Raw genomic sequence first — 20,325 nt, 5'->3', positions numbered from 1 at the left:
ACCCTAGTTATAGACTGTTCTCTCTAATACCGCACGGCAAGCGGTACCGGAGCGCCAAGTCTAGGTCCAAAAGGCTTCTCAACAGCTTCTACCCCCAAGCCATAAGACTCTTGAACAGCTAATCATGGCTACCTGGACTATTTGCACTGCCCCCCCACCCCCACCCAATACCCCTCTTTTACGCTGCTGCTACTCTTACTCTTATGCTACTATTATTTATGCATAGACACTTTAACTCTACCCACATGTACATATTACCTCAATTATCTCGACTAGCCGGTGCCCCCGCACATTGACTCTGCACCGGTACCCCCCTGTATATAGCCTCCCTACTGTTATTTTACTGCTGCTCTTTAGTTATTTGCTTTTATTCTTAAAAAAATAAAAAAATGCATTGTTGGTTAAGGGCTTGTAAGTAAGCATTTCACTGTAATGTCTACACCTGTTGTATTCGGCGCATGTGGCAAATGCAATTTGATTTGATTTGATTTGATTTGACTAGCGCCTTACACTGGGGAACTACAATGTAATCAGGAAAGTGGATGGATAGGGGACAGTGCGCAGCAGAGGGCTTTGAACGAGTGTGGGTGTTCAATACCTGGGGTGACGCAATAGTGCCCTGCCTGCCGCCTCCAGACCCAAAAGAACACTGACGACATCGTGCGGTGATATGTCCTCTCGTGCCACCAGAGTGACACTGGCGCTGTCGTCCTCCGTTCTCTCTGATCACCGCTCCACGCAGCTCCATCAGCTCATGATCCGAGTCGGGCGGGGTTGGAACCGGCAGACCCCCTCCAGGACGTCCTCTGGCCGCCAGCAGGTTGTCCAAGCGGATGGCCATGTCCACCAGTTGAGTAACGGACAACATGGTGTCCCGGCAGGCTAGCTCCCTTTGGACGTCCTCCTGCAGATGGCACCGGAAGTGGTCGATAAGGGCCCGCTCGTTCCACCCGGATCCAGCTGCTAGAGTCCGGAACTCCAGGGCGAAGTCCTGTGCAGTCCTCGTCCCCTGCCTCAGGTGGACCAGCCGCTCGCCCGCCTCTCGACCCTCGGCCGGGTGATAATAGACAGCCCGAAAGAGGTGAGCGAACTCCCCATAGTTGTCCAACGCGGCTCCTCCTTCACTCCAGACCGCATTGGCCCACTCCAGGGCTTTCCCCGAGAGGCAGGAGACAATGGCAGACACCTTCTCCCGCTCCGATGGGGCCGGGCTGATGCTGCAACAATAGACCTCCAGTTGGAGGAGGAATCCCTGGCAGAGAGCAGCTGTCCCGTCGAAATCCCTTGGTCGGGATATATGGATCCCTCTGGGTGCTGGGGTGTGGGTGGCTGGATCCGGTCGCCCAGCTGATCTCAATAGATCAGCTCCTCTACTCTCCAGGCGTTGGACGACCTGGAGAACCCCATCCATCGCTTCTCCCAAGCTGGCTAGCATCGTCGAATGCTCCTGGACCCATGCCACGACTCCAGGCATGCGCTCCTCTCCCGCTGACTCCATAGCGGGTGGGTGATTCTGTGATGGGTGATTTGAAGGAGTCAGGCACAGGACGGTAAATCACAGAATACAGAGTTACGCAGGATAGTGTCAAACAGTCCAGCGCGCAAAACAGGCGCACTGGAACAAAACAGGCACAAGGGGAAAACATACCCCGGAAATACAAAATACACCCAGTAGATCAGACGGTCTCCTAACATTAAACAATCACCCACAAGGACAAGGGGGCAGAGGGAACACTTATACACGTACTAATGAGGGGGTATGAACCAGGTGTGTGTAATATGATCCTCAAAAGTCCTCAGATCCTCAAAAAATTCTACAGCTGCACCATCGAGAGCATCCTGACTGGTTGCATCACCGCCTGGTATGGCAACTGCTTGGCCTCCGACCGCAAGGCACTACAGAGGGTAGTGCGTACGGCCCAGTACATCACTGGGGCAAAGCTTCCTGCCATCCAGGACCTCTATACCAGGCGGTGTCAGAGGAAGGCCCTCAAAATTGTCAAAGACTCCAGCCACCCTAGTCATAGACTGTTCTCTCTGCTACCGCACGGCAAGCGGTACCGGAGTGCCAAGTCTAGGTCCAAAAGACTTCTCAACAGCTTCTACCCCCAAGCCATAAGACTCCTGAACAGCTAATCATGGCTACCCGGACTATTTGCACTGCCCCCCACCCCATCCTTTTTACGCTGCTGCTACTCTGTTAAGTATTTATGCATAGTCACTTTAACTCTACCCACATGTACATATTACCTCAACTACCTCAACTAGCTGGTGCCCCCGCACATTGACTCTGCAACGGTACCCCCCTGTATATATAGCCTCCCTACTGTCACTTTATTTTACTTCTGCTCTTTTTTTCTCAACACTTTTTTTGTTGTTGTTTTATTCTTACTTTTTTTGTTTAAAATAAATGCACTGTTGGTTAAGGGCTGTAAATAAGCATTTCACTGTAATGTCTGCACCTGTTGTATTCGGCGCATGTGACCAATAAAATGTGATTTGATTTGATTTGATTTGACAAAACAAATGGAATGATGAGATGTAATGCGGCAGTGGCTAGAAGGCCGTTGACGATGAACACCGAAGCCTGCTCGAAAAACGAGGGAAGACAGCTTCGGAGAAAGTCGTGACAAATGGACAGTACCAAAACAAATGATCTAATGATTCTGTCTCTTCGCAGCAAAATCTGCAGTGCTGGGAAGATTGTATCCCCCATATAAATAACATTCTATTGGTAGCAAGAATTTTGTATATTAATTTAAATAGAAAAATTATACGTTTTGAATCCAGCGTCGTTTTGCATATCAGTTCATAAACACTATGCCATGGAATCGGTACGTCAAAAATGTCTTCCCATCTATTTTGCAATCTATTTTATACATTCGTCCTTAAATGAAACTGGTATACTTTATTATTTATCACAATTTTCTTTAACCAATTATGTTCTTTAATGCAGAGCCGACAGACAAGTTCCTTACTTTTTCCCCCTTCCACTTTCCTCTTCCATGTTTGTGGTAATGCTGCAATTATTTGGTTGTAATTTTGGGTAGCGCAGACATTTCCATATTTTTTTGTTAGCTGACATAACTCCACCAGTCCTACCTATGATATCATTTACGAAGATTATACCTTTTCTTTTTTTTTCTTTTTTTTCTTAATGTTTTTTTAAATCAAATAGTATACTTGAGTTTAAACACAATATTTGTTGCATTATTTGTTCAGTCGTTTCTGGAGGATGAAATTGAAATTGCAACCAACTTTCTATGGCTTGTTTTAGAAATAGTGATATTTGGGTGATTATTTCCTTTTCAAATAACGGAAAGTGAGAGGTTGTAATCTGAATAAAGGGGAAAAGGCCATTCTTCAACAAGGGGTGAGACAATCTTACTAGTTTGCTAGAGAACCAGTATGGATATATGTATAACTTTGTATGACTGAAGCTTTTAGTGATACAGTTGAAGTCGGAAGTTTACATACACTTAGGTTGGAGTCATTAAAACTTGTTTTTCAACCACTCCACACATTTCTTGTTAACAAACTTTAGTTTTGGCAAGTCGGTTAGGACATCTACTTTGTGCATGACACAAGTAATTTTTCCAACAATTGTTTACAGACAGATTATTTAACTTGTAATTCACTGTATCGCAATTCCAGTGGGTCAGAAGTTTACATACACTAAGTTGACTGTGTCTTTAAACAGCTTGGAAAATGCCAGAAAATGATGTAAAGGCTTTAGAAGCTTCTGATAGGCTAATTGACATCATTTGAGTCAATTGGAGGTGTACCTGTGGATGTATTTCAAGGCCTACCTTCAAACTCAGTGCCTCTTCGCTTGACTTCATGGGAAAATCTAAAGAAATCAGCCTAGACCTCAGAAAAACAATTGTAGACCTCCACAAATCTGGTTCATCCTTGGGAGCAATTTCTAAACGCCCGAATGTACTACGTTCATCTGTACAAACAATAGTACGCAAGTATAAACACCATGGGACCACGCAGCCATCATACCGTCAGGAAGGAGACGCGTTCTGTCTCCTAGAGATGAATGTACTTTGGTGCGAAAAGTGCAAATCAATCACAGAACAACAGCAAAGGACCTTGTGAAGATGCTGGAGGAAACAGGTACAAAAGTATCTATATCCACAGTAAACGAGTCCTATATCGACACAACCTGAAAGGCCGCTCAGCAAGGAAGAAGCCACTGCTCCAAAACTGCCATAAAAAAAGCAGACTACGGTTTGCAACTGCACATGGGGACAAAGATCGTACTTTTTGGAGAAATGTCCTCTGGTCTGATAAAACAAAAATATAACTGTTTGGCCATAATGACCATCGTTATGTTTGGAGGAAAAAGGGGGACCTTGGAAGCTGAAGAACACCATCTCAACCGTGAAGCACGGGGGTGGCAGCATCATGCTGTGGGGGTGCTTTGCTGCAGGAGGGACTGGTGCACTTCACAAAATAAATGGCATCATGAGGAAGGAAAATGATGTGGATATATTGAAGCAACATCTCAAGACATCAGTCAGGAAGTTAAAGCTTGGTCACAAATGGGTCTTCCAAATGGACAATGACCCCAAGCATACTTCCAAAGTGTGGCAAAATGGCTTAAGGACAACAAAGTCAAGGTATTGGAGTGGCCATCACAAAGCCCTGACCTCAATCCTATAGAAAATGTGTGGGCAGAACTGAAAAAGCGTGTGCGAGCAAGGAGGCCTACAAACCTGACTCAGTTACACCAGCTCTGTCAGGAGGAATGGGCCAAAATTCACCCAACTTATTGTGGGAAGCTTGTGGAAGGCTTCCCGAAACGTTTGACCCAAGTTAAACAATTTAAAGGCAATGCTACCAAATACTAACTGAGTGTATGTAAACTTCTGACCCACTGGGAATGTGATTAAATAAATAAAAATTGAAATAAATCATTCTCTCTACTATTATTCTGACCTTTCACATTCTTAAAATAAAGTGGTGATCCTAACTGACGTAAAATAGGGAATTTTTACTAGGATTAAATTTCAGGAATTGTGAAAAACTGAGTTTAAATGTATTTGGCTAAGGTGTATGTAAACTTCTGACTTCAACTGTAGGTCTAATGCTTTAATATTTAATAATTTCTGTCCTCCGAATTCATATTCATTATATAAATAGGCCCGTTTAATTTTGTCTGGCTTTCCGTTCACAATAAAATTGAATATGTTTTTCTCATATAATTTAAAAAACTGTTCGCTAGGCGTAGGCAAGAACACAAGCTCCTGAATGGCGCAGTGGTCTAAGGCACTGCATCGCAGTGCTAACTGTGCCACTAGAGATCCTGGTTCGAATCCAGGCTCTGTCGCAGCCGGCCGCGACCGGGAGACTCATGGATGGTGCACAATTGGCACAGCGTCGTCCAGGGTAGGGGAGGGAATGGCCGGCAGAGATGTAGCTCAGTTGATAGAGCATGGTGTTTGCAACGCCAGGGTTGTGGGTTTGATTCCCATGGGGGGCCAGTATAAAAAAATAAAATAAAAAAAACCCTAACTGTAAGTCGCTCTGAATAAGAGCGTCTGCTAAAATGCTAATAGGTAAACTGGGATAATACTAAAGTGTTAATCAGGGTGATTTTTCCACAAATAGACAGGTATTTACCTTTCCCTGGTAGCTAGATCTTATCTATTTTTGCTAATTTTCTATTACATTTTTTTGGAGTGAGATCTTTTATTTCATTTGGGATATGTATTCCGGGTATATCCACATTACCATCAGACCATTGTATTGATCAACTACATGGTAATGTAAACATTTTTAGTGATCCAATTCGTAATATAGTACATTTACCATAATTTGGTTGTAATCCAGAGAGGTTAGAAAATGTATCTAGATCCTCTATGAGGCTGTGGAGGGATTCAAGTTGTGGATTAAAAAGAAAACATGAATCATCAGCATACAATGACACCTTTGTTTTTAAGCCCTGGATTTATAATCCCTCCACTGTACAGTGTTGATTGTAAGTCCAAAAATAATTAGAGAAGGTTATATTGAAATGCCCCTTGTCTCAAGTATCTTGTTTTGTTCTTTTAGTACTTCAAACCAAGTTGGAAAGTTTTGAATGTTCAAATGCAAAAAGGTGGTATACCTTATTATAAACTATTTTAATATTACAGAAGAATGTGTCAAATGCACACAAAAAAAATTAAAAATGTTAGGTGCAGTATGTAAACTTAACATGATGAACAAGAATTGCATTTACTCTCACGGGTGGCCAATAAGATCTGAAAGCCATGCCACTAATAAGCCACGCCTCCTGAAAATAACCTAAGGATTAATATGAAAAAGTCCCAGTTGCTAGGTCAACCCAGCATGGAAGTAAATAATACCCAACTAATGGTTAAATTAACCCATGTTAGGGAAATCCTAGCAACCCAACATGTTGGGTTATTCACGCAACCCAACTGGCTGGATCAAAATAACCCAGCATGTGTTCTGTTCTATATTTACCCAGCGCTGGGTTACCAAATAATCCAAATTGTGTTGTTTTTAACCCAGCATTTTGTGGAGTGTAGACAAGACATAGACAAGTCATTAACAAAACATAGACCTGATCACACAGGGACAAGAAATTGTGGCAATCTGAAAAGCATTTATTCATTAGTTTCTGTTCCACAAAAAAAAAAAAGTAATTATCCTTTTGTTTTACAGAAACATACACTGGTTCAAATGATACCATGGTGATACATTTGACAAACTCTAAGCTCTGTGTTGCTTATCGGGATCTATACAGGGAAATGGCATGGACTAATTTAACCCTCGGACTCAAACATCTTCTTCCTGCCATCCATGCCAGACTTGTCTTCAATGTTCTGACGCCAGTCTCCAACGTTACGCAGTTCCTTTTCCTGCAATAGCAACACAGTCAAAGGTTCAGAGTTTAGAATGTACTAAATGGTGTCCAAGAAACCTTGAGATAATAGAGTGCTGAATGCAAATAACATGGCAGCTTGTTTGTCATATTACATGATCGTTCCAGCAGAACAGTTGTTTGGCAGCAGTTCTATGGCCAATTTTAAGGCTTGCAGTAGAAGTTGGCCCTAACCACAGATCGACTGTAGATTACTCTTGACCTTCTCCCAATCCTACTTAGGAGCATGAAAATATATCTGACCATGTATCAGTGATTTGGGGCAACTCTACATAAAATAAATCGGCCTTATACATTAAGTACCCTCTGCTGAGCTTATCTATGAACTAATTTCAGTATGACCAACCTCTTACAATATAACAAAATAACAAGGCCTCAGGTTTGGCAATAACAAACTCTCCCAATGGGTCATCTCGGACACCCAGAACTACAATCTTGTGTAATTGCGTCAGATGCTCGATTGAGTTCTGGGGGAGATGTGTTAGATATTGTGAAGTCTCCACCCCTCTAAACGGAAACTCTCAGACAGTTTTGGGCAAGTCTATGGGCCAAATGTCCCCCCTTCCGAAATTCGAAAGATGCGAGCGCTTCCGAAATTGTGATTTGTCCAAATGATCAGTGACTAAGAATAAGCGCAACGGAACAAAGTTAGTCGTTGGGACACACCTCTTCTTTCACCTCCTTCTTTACTTGTTTCAGGTTGGCTCTCAGATCCATGGACACCTTATGCTTGGAGCCCAGCAGAGCCTGGAGCATAGCATCAGCAGACATACGCACTTTCCTCAAAGTTGGCTTCTTGAACTTGCCCTTCAAGTCAATAACTTTAATGTTCAAATCTTCAATCTGGTCAATGGAAGAAGAGAACAACAACACTGATCCAACTGTCCAACTGGCACCACATAGTTACTCATGGAATGGATTCCAAGTTTTAGGAGGTGTGAGGAAAAGTGAATTCAATATACCTCCTTAGCGGATTTGTTCACTTTGCTCTCCAGGTCATATCTCTCCTCATCTATCACGTCAATCTTATGGTGCAACTCTTTCAAGAACTCCTGATATAAACAAATATCAGACATTAATAATAGTAATCAGCATCATCACCATAATGATTATACTAATACAACTACTAATATTATTCTTATTATTAATAACAGTAATAATAATGGTGAAAACGTTATTCAACACGTTTGAATAGAGCAACAAATGTTGTAATCATCTTTATACAAAGGCACATCTCCCCCCACCCCCCAAAAAAAACAAAAAAACAACAACAACCCAAAAGCAATTGATTCAGGGTTAGACCAAACTTTGATTGTGGAGTGAAATAACACATTAAAGACACACTCCAGCTATTTTTGAACTTTTCCTGTTGAAAAACAATATCCCAAGTATAATTTTTTACACAACTGCAAACTTCAATGAGTAGGGCATTCAAGGAGTTTGTCTGATGTGATGGCATCGGCCACCCCCCTTGCTTGAGGAACATTAAAAAAACAAAAAAACAACAACAACCCAAAAGCAATTGATTCAGGGTTAGACCAAACTTTGATTGTGGAGTGAAATAACACATTAAAGACACACTCCAGCTATTTTTGAACTTTTCCTGTTGAAAAACAATATCCCAAGTATAATTTTTTACACAACTGCAAACTTCAATGAGTAGGGCATTCAAGGAGTTTGTCTGATGTGATGGCATCGGCCACCCCCCTTGCTTGAGGAACATTAAAGCCCCCCCCAACCCCCCTCCCAAAGTAATACTTTGATTGGTATACCATTAACTGTTGAGTACCCCCTGGTAGGGACAGGGGAGGGCAGTTCTCCTCCATCCATCTTATTCTCTCCTGCTCATTCTCCTTTGCCTCTTCTTCCAGTAAGCCTTTAGCAATGGAGAGCATCAAGCTCTGGGAGACAATGAAAAGTATGCAGGTTACAATTATAAAATGCCCATCCCTACCAGAATCAAGTAGGCTTTTTTGTAAACAGGCTTTCATGTAAAACTTAAGATTTATATACTTACATTTTTAGTCATTTAGCAGACGCTCTTATCTAGAGCGACTTACAGTTAGTGAGTGCATACATTTTTCACAATGGCCCCCTGTGGGAATCGAACCCACAACCCTGGCATTGCAAGCGCCATGCTCTACCAACTAAGCTGTGTTCTCCTGTAGCCCCTTGTATTTATGGTTGCTGACATAGCCGAAGGAAGTAGGGGTGCTGGAGGTGCTGCAGCACCCCCTGATTAAATGAAATAATTTGGGCAAAATTATATAAACAATTTTTTTTAAACATTTAGAATACTCCTGTCTGAACAGACATTAATAAAATAATTAAAAATACTACACCAGTGAGCATAATTTAGCCACAGAGGATCAAAAGCTTCTAAAAATAGCTGTGGATTAAGTTTTATCACAAGCATTTACAGTCGGGAAGGCCGCAATTTAGGCAGCATGCGCCTAATATAGAACAGCTTGTTGCGTTGTGGCCATAGACAAATAATCCGTAGAAGGGTTTTGGAACCTCTAACCCTGGCAATTTGACAGTTAAACTCATAGGTATGCTAGCAATGGTTGCCAGTTCTGACTTGAATGGTAACTGCCATCTATGGATTATATTTCTATGGTTGGTTGCCCCTGTCAGTTTGCCTTTTGCAAATGTCAAACTACAATTGCGAGAAAAACATACAGTTTGGAAAGCAAATGCCTACTGCTGAAAAGAGAAGACTAATCTTACTGTAGAAGAAAAAACAAATCTAAACTACTTTTGAGTGATTCTGAGCTAACTGTTTTTCAAAGTAGCTTATCTTGACATAGACTATTCTCATGAGCACATCAACCATCACCGGTGAGTAGCCTAGGCTTCACCAGTGCCACTGGAAAGTTTATTTAGTAGCCTAGTGTTTCTTCATTGGCCTGGGCTATTGTTTTAATTCAAGACCAGGTCGTTTTTATTGGTCTCAGTTTGTCACGGTCAGAGTAGCCACTCATTTCGGTCATTTGTGTGGTATTAAAAAATATTCTGCTAATGTCTTCTATCATGTAAATGACGTAGAATTGCATGAAATGTGTGGAAATCCGAAAAACGCCTCTGCTCAACTGTATGCCACTATACGTAAATGCACCCCCAACTCAAAGAAGATCTTGCCATGGTTGCTAGTAAAATAAATAAGAAAAAAAGATATTTCAGATATTTGAAAATGTTTACCTTCAGGTAATGCCTCCGACTCGAAGACATCTTTTTCCTGTGGAGATATAATGTATTGTTAGATTTTTTTTTAAGTTAAAGGAAAACCGATTTAATTTTGACTTGGACTAGGTCATTCTTATTTATTACGTCATAATAAATGTTTGATCATAATCAATGTTTGTTCTAAGTTACTCACTCAGACATCTTGGCGTTTCTTTAATTTCGCAACCTGTGAAAAAAGAGAGGTCAATTACTTTTAGTGATGGGCACCGATATGGAAAATCTATATTGATATAAGTTGCAGTTTTGGAAACGATATCATATCAGTTATATAAATAACATTACTTCAGTGACATGCAGTCAGGGTAGGCAGGGCGTACCCTGTGATAATCTAATATCTAAAAAGCTGTTATGAAAAGCCCAAATATATTTTTAAAACTACAATTATATTAAATTATATTACAAATTGTCATTCTTTTTTGCTATCTAATGTTTTTTCTCAATTATTCTGGTGATTTTATGCTCGAAATCTCAAAATTGTCGAAAACTGCATCAAAACCTCAGGAAAGGCACTAGGGAATTTATGAAATTCTATCCATCCATTCAAAGCCATTACAATCCTTGACGCGAGTGACCTTATCTGACTCCAGTCACTGTTAATAGACAGGGTCAGAATAGGCGTCACTGCTTTGCCTAGCTTGAAGTAGCTTCATTCGAGCCGATTTCATATTTTGTGCATGCATCTTGCCTAAACATGTTGTGTGGGTATTGCCCTAAGCTGTCCAGAGGCAACCATTATGACACCATCTCCCTCACTGCTAGCTGTTGGCAGGCGAACAGAGTGAGTACTGGACTGTCCACTTGTCTGAAATGTCATTACCAATTAATACTTGTTACCCAGATTTTTACACATCTTGGACATTTACTTTTACTTTGTGGAAGTAAGGAATGGGAATGACTTTGTGTCAGTGTCGAGAGTGAATCTCATATTTGCATTCACAAAGTGGAGAGAGCATGCTAGCTAGCTAGCTAAGGGATTCAAAACTGACCTGCTGAAAAGGTATCTTGCTAATTAAAGTGATATGTCGTGTTTGCTATTTAGTTGTAAATATGTATGCGAGTGTTATAGCTACTATGGATTACTTGTTTTGATTGTTGTTTTCAAGCTACGTTAGCAGCCAGCTAGCTAGTGTAGCTAGCTTGTTAGCTAGCTGGCTGTGCCATGCATTGGTTTGTTTCATTTGAATATAAACATTTTTGCTTCACTACTTAGTTGAAACTTGCTATAACTACAGTGCATTCAGAAAGTATTCATACCCCTTGACTAATTACAATCTGAATTCAAAATGGATTATATTTTTTACATATGGGTGGTCCTCTGTAGCTCAATTGGTAGAGCTTGGCGCTTGTAACGCCAGGGTAGTGGGTTCAATCCCCGGGACCACCCATATGTAAAAATTTATGCGCACATGACTGTAAGTCACTTTGGATAAAAGCGTCTGCTAAATGGCATTTTATTATATTATATTTTTTTAATTCTCACCCATCTACACACAATACCCCATAATGACAAAGTGATAACATGCTTTTAGAAATGTTTGAAAATGTATTGAAAAGGAAAATGAAATACTTATTGACTCAAGACACTTCAGCTTTTAATTAATTTGTAAAATGTCAAAAAACATAATTCCAGTTTGACATTATGGGGTATTGTGTGTAGGCCAAAACATTTTAAATTCAGGCTGTAACACAACAAAATGTGGAAAAAGTGAAGGGGTCTGAATATTTTCTGAAGGCACTGTATATGTATCCTTGATGTTGTGTTATATTTCTAATGTATGTGATCTTAAAGCCATTTATCTGATTAGCTAGCCAGCTACTCTACTTCACACTAGTGACATGGATAGTCTAATAGTTTTTGGGAGGATCCTGCTTGATTCTGTAAGTAGAATTGTTTTAACTTGTAAACTGTGTTGGTTCTGTCTGTCTGTCTGTCATAGTTAGTAAGCTACCCAGTCTGCTTAAGAAGTGATTGCTACCCATTCACACTGGACACAGGTCCAGCCACTTCTTTTGTTCTCTGCAGATTACAACTCAATGAGAGGGGGAGTGGCTACACTTGTGCTAGGCAATTAGTTTAGTGTTATTAGCACAACCTCTTTGTTCAGTGGCAGCTGTCTGCGGCAGCTGTCCCCAAAACGAAGACTGTCCCTGAAACAAAAACAGTTCTGCCAAGTTGTTCTGCGGGAGTTAGTCGAGGGAGGCCCCGCTCTCTCGCTTCCCCAGTTGTTTAGTTAATTTCATTCCGATCTCTTTTGCATTATTGTAGCCTTTTCTGTAGCCTGTCAACTATGTGTCTGTCTATCCCTGTTCTCTCCTCTCTGCACAGGCCATTCAAATGCTTCACACCGCGTGGCTGCTACCACTCTAATCTGGTGGTCCCTGCGCGCACGACCTACGTGGAGTTCCAGGTCTCCGGCAGCCTCTGGAACTGCCGTTCTGCGGCCAACAAGGCAGAGTTAATCTCAGCCTATGCTACCCTCCAGTCTCTCGACTTCTTGGCGCTGACGGAAACATGGATTGCCACAGAAAACACTGCTACTCCTACTGCTCTTTCCTCGTCTGATCATGTGTTCTCGCATACCCCGAGAGTATCTGGTCAGTGTGGCGGTGGCACAAGAATCCTCATCTCTCCCAAGTGGACATTCTCTCTTTTCCCCCTGACCCATCTGTCTATCTCCTCATCTGAATTCCATGCTGTCACAGTCACTAGCCCATTCAAGCTTAACGTCCTTGTCATTTATCGCCCTCCAGGTTCCCTTGGAGAGTTCATCAATGAGCTTGACGCCTTGATAAGTTCCTTTCCTGAGGATGGCTCACCCCTCACAGTTCTGGGTGATTTTAACCTGCCGACGTCTGCCTTCGACTCATTTCTTTCTGCCTCCTTCTTTCCACTCCTTTCCTCTTTTGACCTCACCCTCTCACCGTCCCCCCCTACTCACAAGGCAGGCAATACGCTTGACCTCATCTTTACTAGATGCTGTTCTTCTACTAATCTCACTGCAACTCCCCTCCAAGTCTCTGACCACTACTTTGTATCCTTTTCTCTCTCGCTCTCTTCCAACACTACTCACTCTGCCCCTAGTCAGATAATGTAATCTGCCATCGCAACCTTCGCTCTCTCTCTCCCGCTACTCTCTCCTCTTCCATCCTATCATCTCTTCCCTCTGCTAAATCCTTCTCCCTCCGGTCTCCTGATTCTGTCTCCTCGACCCTCCTCTCCTCCCTTTCTGCATCTTTTGACTCTCTTTGTCCCCTATCCTCCCGGCCGGCTCGGTCCTCCCCTCCTGCTCCGTGGCTTGACGACTCATTGCGAGCTCACAGAACAGGGCTCCGGGCAGCAGAGCGGAAATGGAGGAAAACTAGACTCCCTGTAGACCTGTCATCTTTTCACTCCCTCCTCTCTACTTTTTCTTCCTCTGTTTCTGCTGCTAAAGCCACTTTCTACCACTCTAAATTTCAAGCCTCTGCCTCTAACCCTAGGAAGCTCTTTGCCACCTTCTCCTCCCTGCTGAATCCTCCTCCTCCTCCCCCTCCCTCCTCCCTCTCTCTGGATGACTTCTTCAACCATTTTGAAAAGAAGGTTGACGACATCCGATCCTCATTTATTAAGTCAAATGACACCGCTGGTCCTGCTCACACTGCCCTACCCTATGCTTTGACTTCTTTCTCCCCTCTCTCTTGTGACTTGTGACGGCCGGCCGCCCAACAACCTGCCCGCTTGACCCTATCCCCTCCTCTCTTCTCCAGACCATTTCCGGAGACCTTCTACCTTACCTCACCTCACTCATCAACTCATCTTTGACCGCTGGCTATGTCCCTTCTGTCTTCAAGAGGGCGAGAGTTGCACCCCTCCTCAAAAAACCTACACTCGATCCCTCCGATGTCAACAACTATAGACCAGTATCCCTTATTTTTTTTCTCTCCAAAACTCTTGAGCATGCCGTCTCTAGCCAACTCTCCTGCTATCTCTCTCAGAATTACCTTCTTGATCCTAACCAGTCAGGTTTTAAGACTGGTCATTCAACTGAGACCGCCCTTCTCTGTGTCACGGAGGCTCTCCGCACTGCCAAAGCTAACTCTCTCTCCTCTGCTCTTATCCTTCAAGACCTATCTGCTGCCTTTGATACTGTGAACCATCAGACCCTCCTCTCCACCCTCTCCGAGTTGGGCATCTCCGGCGCTGCTCACTCTTGGATTGTGTGCTACCTGACAGGTCGCTCCTACTAGGTGGCGTGGCGAGAATCTGTCTCCACACCACGTGCTCTCACCACTGTTGTCCCCCAGGGCTCAGTTCTAGGCCCTCTCCTATTCTCTCTATACACCAAGTCACTTGGCTCTGTCATATCCTCACATTTTCTCTCTTATCATTGCTACGCAGATGACACACAATTAATTTTCTCCTTTCCCCCTTCTGATAACCAGGTGGTGAATCGTATCTCTGCATGTCTGGCAGACATATCAGTGTGGATGTTGGATCACCACCTCAAGCTGAACCTCGGCAAGACGGAGCTGCTCTTTCTCCCGGGGAAGGACTGCCCGCTCCATGATCTTGCCATCACGGTTGACAACTCCATTGTGTCCTCGTCCCAGAGTGCAAAGAACCTTGGCGTGACCCTGGACAACACCCTGTCGTTCTCTGCTAACATCAAAGCGGTGACCCGATCCTGCAGGTTCATGCTCTGCAACATTCGCAGAGTACGACCCTAACTTACACAGAAAGTGGCACAGGTCCTAATCCAAGCACTTGTCATCTTCCGTCTGGATCACTGCAACTCGCTGTTGGCTGGGCTCCCTGCCTGTGCCATTAAACCCCTGCAACTTATCCAGAACGCTGCAGCCCGTCTGGTGTTATTAATAATAATAATATGCCATTTAGCAGACGCTTTTATCCAAAGCGACTTACAGTCATGTGTGCATACATTTTTACGTATGGGTGGTCCCGGGGATTGAACCCACTACCCTGGCGTTACAAGCGCCATGCTCTACCAATTGAGCTACAGAAGACCACAGGTGTTCAACCTTCCCAAGTTCTCTCACGTCACCCCGCTCCCCGCACACTTCAATGGCTTCCAGTTGAAGCTCGCATCTACTACAAAACCATGGTGCTTGCCTACGGAGCTTTGAGGGGAAAGGCACCTCCTTACCTTTAGGCTCTGATCAGACCCTACACCCAAAGAGGGCACTACGTTCATCCACCTCTAGCCTGCTAGCCCCCCTACCTCTACGGAAGCACAGTTCCCGCTCAGCCCAGTCAAAGCTATTCGCTGCTCTGGCACCCCAATGGTGGAACAAGCTCCCCCACGACGCCAGGACAGCGGAGTCACTGACCACCTTCCGGAGACACTTGAAACCCTACCTCTTTAAGGAATACCTGGAATAGTATAATAGTAATCCTTCTACCCCCCCCCCCCTTTACTACCACTGTCTTTTGTCTAAAATAACACCTGACTTATTTCACCTGCTAGCACTGACTTGTTTAAAGAAATGTACTTATTGTGATCAAGATGTGGTTGTCCCACTGGCTATCCTAAGTTGAATGCACCAATTTGTAAGTCGCTCTGGATAAGAATGTCTGCTAAATGACTTAAATGTTAAAAATGTAAAATGAATAGCCATGATCATTGGAAGAAATGTACAGTATATCCATGGTGAAAGGCTATGGAGTTTGCGTTGAATTATTTGGATGAAATGTGTCCATATATTGGTATTTCAGTACCACCTATCAGTTGCAGCTGGATGCTACATCGGTCTATGGCTGAACTGTGTTGAGCAGTGTGTCATTTTGTTGTATGAAACTCAAATATGCCGCCATCGGAGGTTATCTCTTGTGTACCTTAGTTACATTGGTATTTACAGTACATTTGGTGAAAATTGTTTGTCAATTTCGGTTAATAGCCTATGCCACTGCTTGTTGGAGCCATCTGTTGTATGGTGAACTTAGACTTCAAAATTTGTGAGTAAGTCTGTTTTTGATAATAGCCAGTGCTTACCCGACCACCAATCTCACTGAATGTCACTGCATCATCGCAACGGTGTTAATTTTCTGTTCACTTCAAAGGCTTTGTGAAGTCCAGTCAACTGCTTGTTGATTGCCCATTGGGCCAGGTGTAAATGGTTTGGAGGCCTTAACCAACCTAACCAGTTTGAATGCAATGAGAAGCCCATCAGCAAGCAAGTTGATAGCCTGTGAGAAGGTCTGTGAGAGAGTATTGTGCCTACAGGAACAGTCATGTACATAAATTGTAGGTTAATAGCAAGGATAAACCGATATATCACGATATGCCTTTCTCATATCGATATCGAAATTATATTGAATTATCGATATTGGTGCCCACCACTAATTGTTTCACATACATTTCGAACTAATTTAGGACAATTACTTGCCAATGAGAAATTACCTGTTGTTTCAATAAGAGATTTTCCAACACTGCAGAAATATTTCTAATTTTTGTACTTGAAAGTGGGACATTTCAAATCTTGTCTGTATCATGAATTAGTTTTAGATTTACTTGGCAACTTTTTGTTATAAACTGCCTGGTTTTGTTTTACAGTGGCAAAAACAAGAATATAGTTCAATATTATGTCAATGTATGTGACATAACTACAATAGCTAAAGAGCTTAACTTTTTACATGTTCTAATGAGAGTTAGAACTATCTAATTGTTTGTATTTTCAATTCCCGTTCAGATTATTGTTGATGGAACGTGGGAGGAGACCACATACCAAAAATAACTAGACATGACTGTGTTCACCTAACCTAAACAGATTAATCTCTTCCGCAATCTCTTAAGGAGGGTCGTGCAGAAGTCATGCCGAGTTGAGTCACCTTGGAATGTCTCTATACAGTGCATTCTGGCATAATTGTTCCACTGAGGGGAAACACTATAGCCTACCAACACAAGTGAGGGCCATTTGGCCCTGGAAAAAAGCAGCAGGGTCTAAATTAGGCTAAAGATATGAGGGCCAGCTGTTATCCTTGAGAAGCTCCGTAATGGAAGGCTGGGAGATTATCAACAACCTGATACCACCTCTGTTGATGCCCACCTTACCCTCTAGAACATCCCTGGGATGGCAGAGACGTTACACACCACCTGAAATAAGGGCTCCCCTGCAGGCAACAGAACAATGAGACCACTCCAGTGCTTCAAGACTTAACATAACTACTTTGAGTTGGTGTTTAAACACCTATGGTCAGAACTGATGTCAAATACCACAACAAAAGACCCTGGATAAATCTGCTAAACCTAAATCTCCTATAAACATGTATTGTGAATTTGTTAATCCCAGTGCTTTCGTAAAGGATTAGATGAGGCTTTGACTCTTCTTCTTTGGCAGATGGTGCCCTGGACATTGACTATCCTCAGTAAAAATCAAAGAGGCTTATCAGCTGGGGAAATTTGAAAAGGAAACAGCTTTCAAACATGGTCATCTTCAGTGACATTATTATCAGTGAAAAACATATCTAATTCCTCAACAATAGACATAAAATGTAGATCTGCGGTCTCCTGACCAAAAGGGAACACTTCTTGTTGTACTTTCGATATGTACAAATCTTTTGAAAGACATTACTTGAGGGTATTGCATATTAAAAAGTATCAACAGATATGATAAAAAATATTTATGTGACGAGTGTTTGTATCATTACAGATACATAAAACCTTGGACTATCAACATGCAGCCTTGAATGCTTGAAGTTAACTTCACACTTGATTAAACATTGATATAAAAATACACTGACTACTTTCAGCACACAAAGACATGTTTAGAAACCCTGACAATCATTGTATCACATTACAATGGCAGGACAAAAGTGATAACTGATGTCACCTCTGTGATAACGTGGTATAATTCTCTATGATCTCCTTTATTATGCAAACCCAATTCATCAACCTGTGGTAGCTGCTTTACCACGGTACATGCCTTCCCATCACCACCACCATAACCATCCTCAAGTTTGAGATACTCCAGCCGAGCCATCATCTTTAAAGTATTAGTTACATCAAAATAGTTTGTGTTGACACCAAGATAAACACTGGGGGTATCACACTGCAATCCATCAGTTAAAGGTGTCCTGTTTACCTCTTTACCTCAGAAATCGACATGGTGTTGATATCAGCAATGTCAAACGGCCCCCATAAACAATATCTAGGTCTAGAACAACTGAGACACAACTTACTATAATGTAGAAAGTGCTGGATATCTCCTTCACAAATGTTTGCATGGTACTTCCATAAAAACATACTGTAATCATCAACATTTGGGCAATACATCTGCTTGAAACAACCACTCCGACAAAATTCTAGAAAGCAACACCACAAAAACCTCCAGGTCCAAACAAAGCTGCATTAAGTCCAAAACCCCAAATATAATCCTAACATAAACCAGCACAAACGGATTTGAAAACTAGGAAACAAAAAACGATGGAATCAATAAATCCAAGCAATTCACCAGTAGAGCAGGCTGAAAGAAGAGCAGTTCTCACCTAAGAGCTGAGTAGGAAGAGGAGAGCGACAGATTTAGGCAGAGACTGGCTAGTGGGTGAGACTGGCTATGGGTGAGACTGGCTAGTGGCTGCAGCAGCAGATGGAATTATAAGATGGTATATATTGCATTCCCCAATGGCCAAGGAAATCCAATCTTTCTGTTTATGGAAGTAAATTCATCCACAGACCAATAGGCTGGCAAGCGAGAACCTGAAATACTATACCTTACCCCCTTCTTCACACTTTCCTTTAAACAACAGCCTTATTTAGTACAGTAGAAGGTGGTGGTCTGATACTTCCTTTTTGATTCGTTGTGGGTATCTTGCTTTACTACTGCCAGTTAGATGAAGAATTGAGAGACTGGGTTAGAGTTGCTAGTGTGTTTGATAGGGAGATTTAGAAAAACATGTCAACAAAGAAGTGGCAGTGTGATATGGACGTGTACCACCACCAGTTTAAGCAGGGAGAAGAAAAGAGGGAAAGGAGGGTGATGAACGTTAAGGGGACGGCAGGTGTAAGTGTGGCATGATAAAAGGTCCCAGGGAATTTGTTTTGTCTGCACAGTGAAGGAGACTATTCAGGAAGCTGTTAATCAAGTGACCATATACTTTTAATTAACAAGAACTAACAACAGTGTGGCCTACAGTGCAAGCTACTGTAGAGAAACAGTGAGTAGTTAATGGTGATGCAATATATACTGAACAAAAATATAAACGCAACATGTAAAGGTTTGGTTCCATGTTTCATGAGCTGAAATAAAAGATCCCAGAAATCCCCCATTATGCACAAAAAGCTTATTTCTCTCAAATGTTGTGCACAAATTTGTTTACATCCCTGTTAGTGAACATTTCTCCTTTGCCAAAATAATCCATCCACCTGACAGGTGTGACATATCAAGAAGCATGATCACTACACAGGTGCACCTTGTGCTGGGGACAATAAAAGACTGCTCTAAATTGTGCAGTTTTGTCACACAACACAATATCACAGATGTCTCAAGTTTTGAGGGAGCCTGCAATTGGCATACTGACTGCAGGAATGTCCAACAGAGCTGTCACCAATGAATTTAATGTGCTGAGGGGTGCTGAGGAGTATTTCTGTCTGTAATAAAGCCCTTTTGTGGGGGACAAACTCATTCTGATTAGCTGGGCCTGGCTCCCCAGTGGGTGGGCCTACAGTATGCCCTCCCAGGTCCACCCATGGCTGTGCCCCTGCCCAGTCATGTTAAATCAATAGATTAGGGCCTAATGAATTTATTTCAATTGACAGATTTTCTTCTATGAACTGTAACTCTTTGAAATTGTTGCATGTTGCATTTATATTTTTGTTCAGTATCGAACAACATCATGCTTGGGCTTTTCTTCCAGAACTTACCAGGTTGCGGTGGCGCTGAGCAGTGTTCATCCTAAACGGAGAACAGCACTGAGAAAAAAAGTGTTCATCCCAAACAAAAGAAAGTAGTGCCACATACAGTATGGTATGATTTGATAAAGTGTATGATGTTAGCTTAGGAGCTGTTTCTTTCAGACAGCCAGACTACATTGAATCCAACACTGTGTTGCAATGGGCAAAGGGTTGTTTAAAAATATATATATTATTACACTCATATAGCTGTCAATACAAACTGAATTCAATGTGCATACGAAAATAATAATGGATAAGAATAATAAAATAAAAAATAAGAGTAAAAAAAAT

At 42.3% G+C, this 20,325-nt stretch overlaps 1 protein-coding gene across 2 annotated transcripts; it reads right to left on the bottom strand.

The window, feature by feature from the left end:
- Positions 1-6,602: 6,602 nt before the first annotated feature.
- Positions 6,603-18,733, bottom strand: LOC121531694 (troponin I, fast skeletal muscle-like). Of its 2 annotated transcripts, none has more exons than XM_041837068.2 (7): positions 18,630-18,733; positions 10,281-10,313; positions 10,103-10,139; positions 8,674-8,802; positions 7,864-7,953; positions 7,568-7,744; positions 6,603-6,878 (listed from the first exon to the last, which is right to left on the bottom strand). In XM_041837068.2, exons 2-7 carry the CDS (start codon positions 10,286-10,288, stop codon positions 6,783-6,785), a joined length of 537 nt encoding a protein of 178 aa, XP_041693002.1. In that variant the 5' UTR covers positions 10,289-10,313; positions 18,630-18,733; the 3' UTR covers positions 6,603-6,782. The 2 variants fall into 2 exon arrangements, with proteins under 2 accessions (XP_041693002.1, XP_041693003.1); XM_041837069.2 differs by having other exon boundaries at positions 18,596-18,670.
- Between the last annotated feature and the right edge of the window lie 1,592 nt (positions 18,734-20,325).

The sequence above is a fragment of the Coregonus clupeaformis genome, chromosome 19, assembly GCF_020615455.1.
Source record: "Coregonus clupeaformis isolate EN_2021a chromosome 19, ASM2061545v1, whole genome shotgun sequence".
Classification (NCBI taxonomy): domain Eukaryota; kingdom Metazoa; phylum Chordata; class Actinopteri; order Salmoniformes; family Salmonidae; genus Coregonus; species Coregonus clupeaformis.
This window is presented reverse-complemented; position numbering and strand designations above follow the sequence as displayed.

Coding starts and splice junctions, on each gene's coding strand:
- LOC121531694 (XM_041837068.2), bottom strand. Junction 7,954..8,673: donor GGGGTACTCAACAGTTAATG/GTATACCAATCA, acceptor TGTTTATATCAG/GAGTTCTTGAAAGAGTTGCA. Junction 6,879..7,567: donor AGAAGGAGGTGAAAGAAGAG/GTGTGTCCCAAC, acceptor TTGCTATTGCAG/GAAAAGGAACTGCGTAACGT.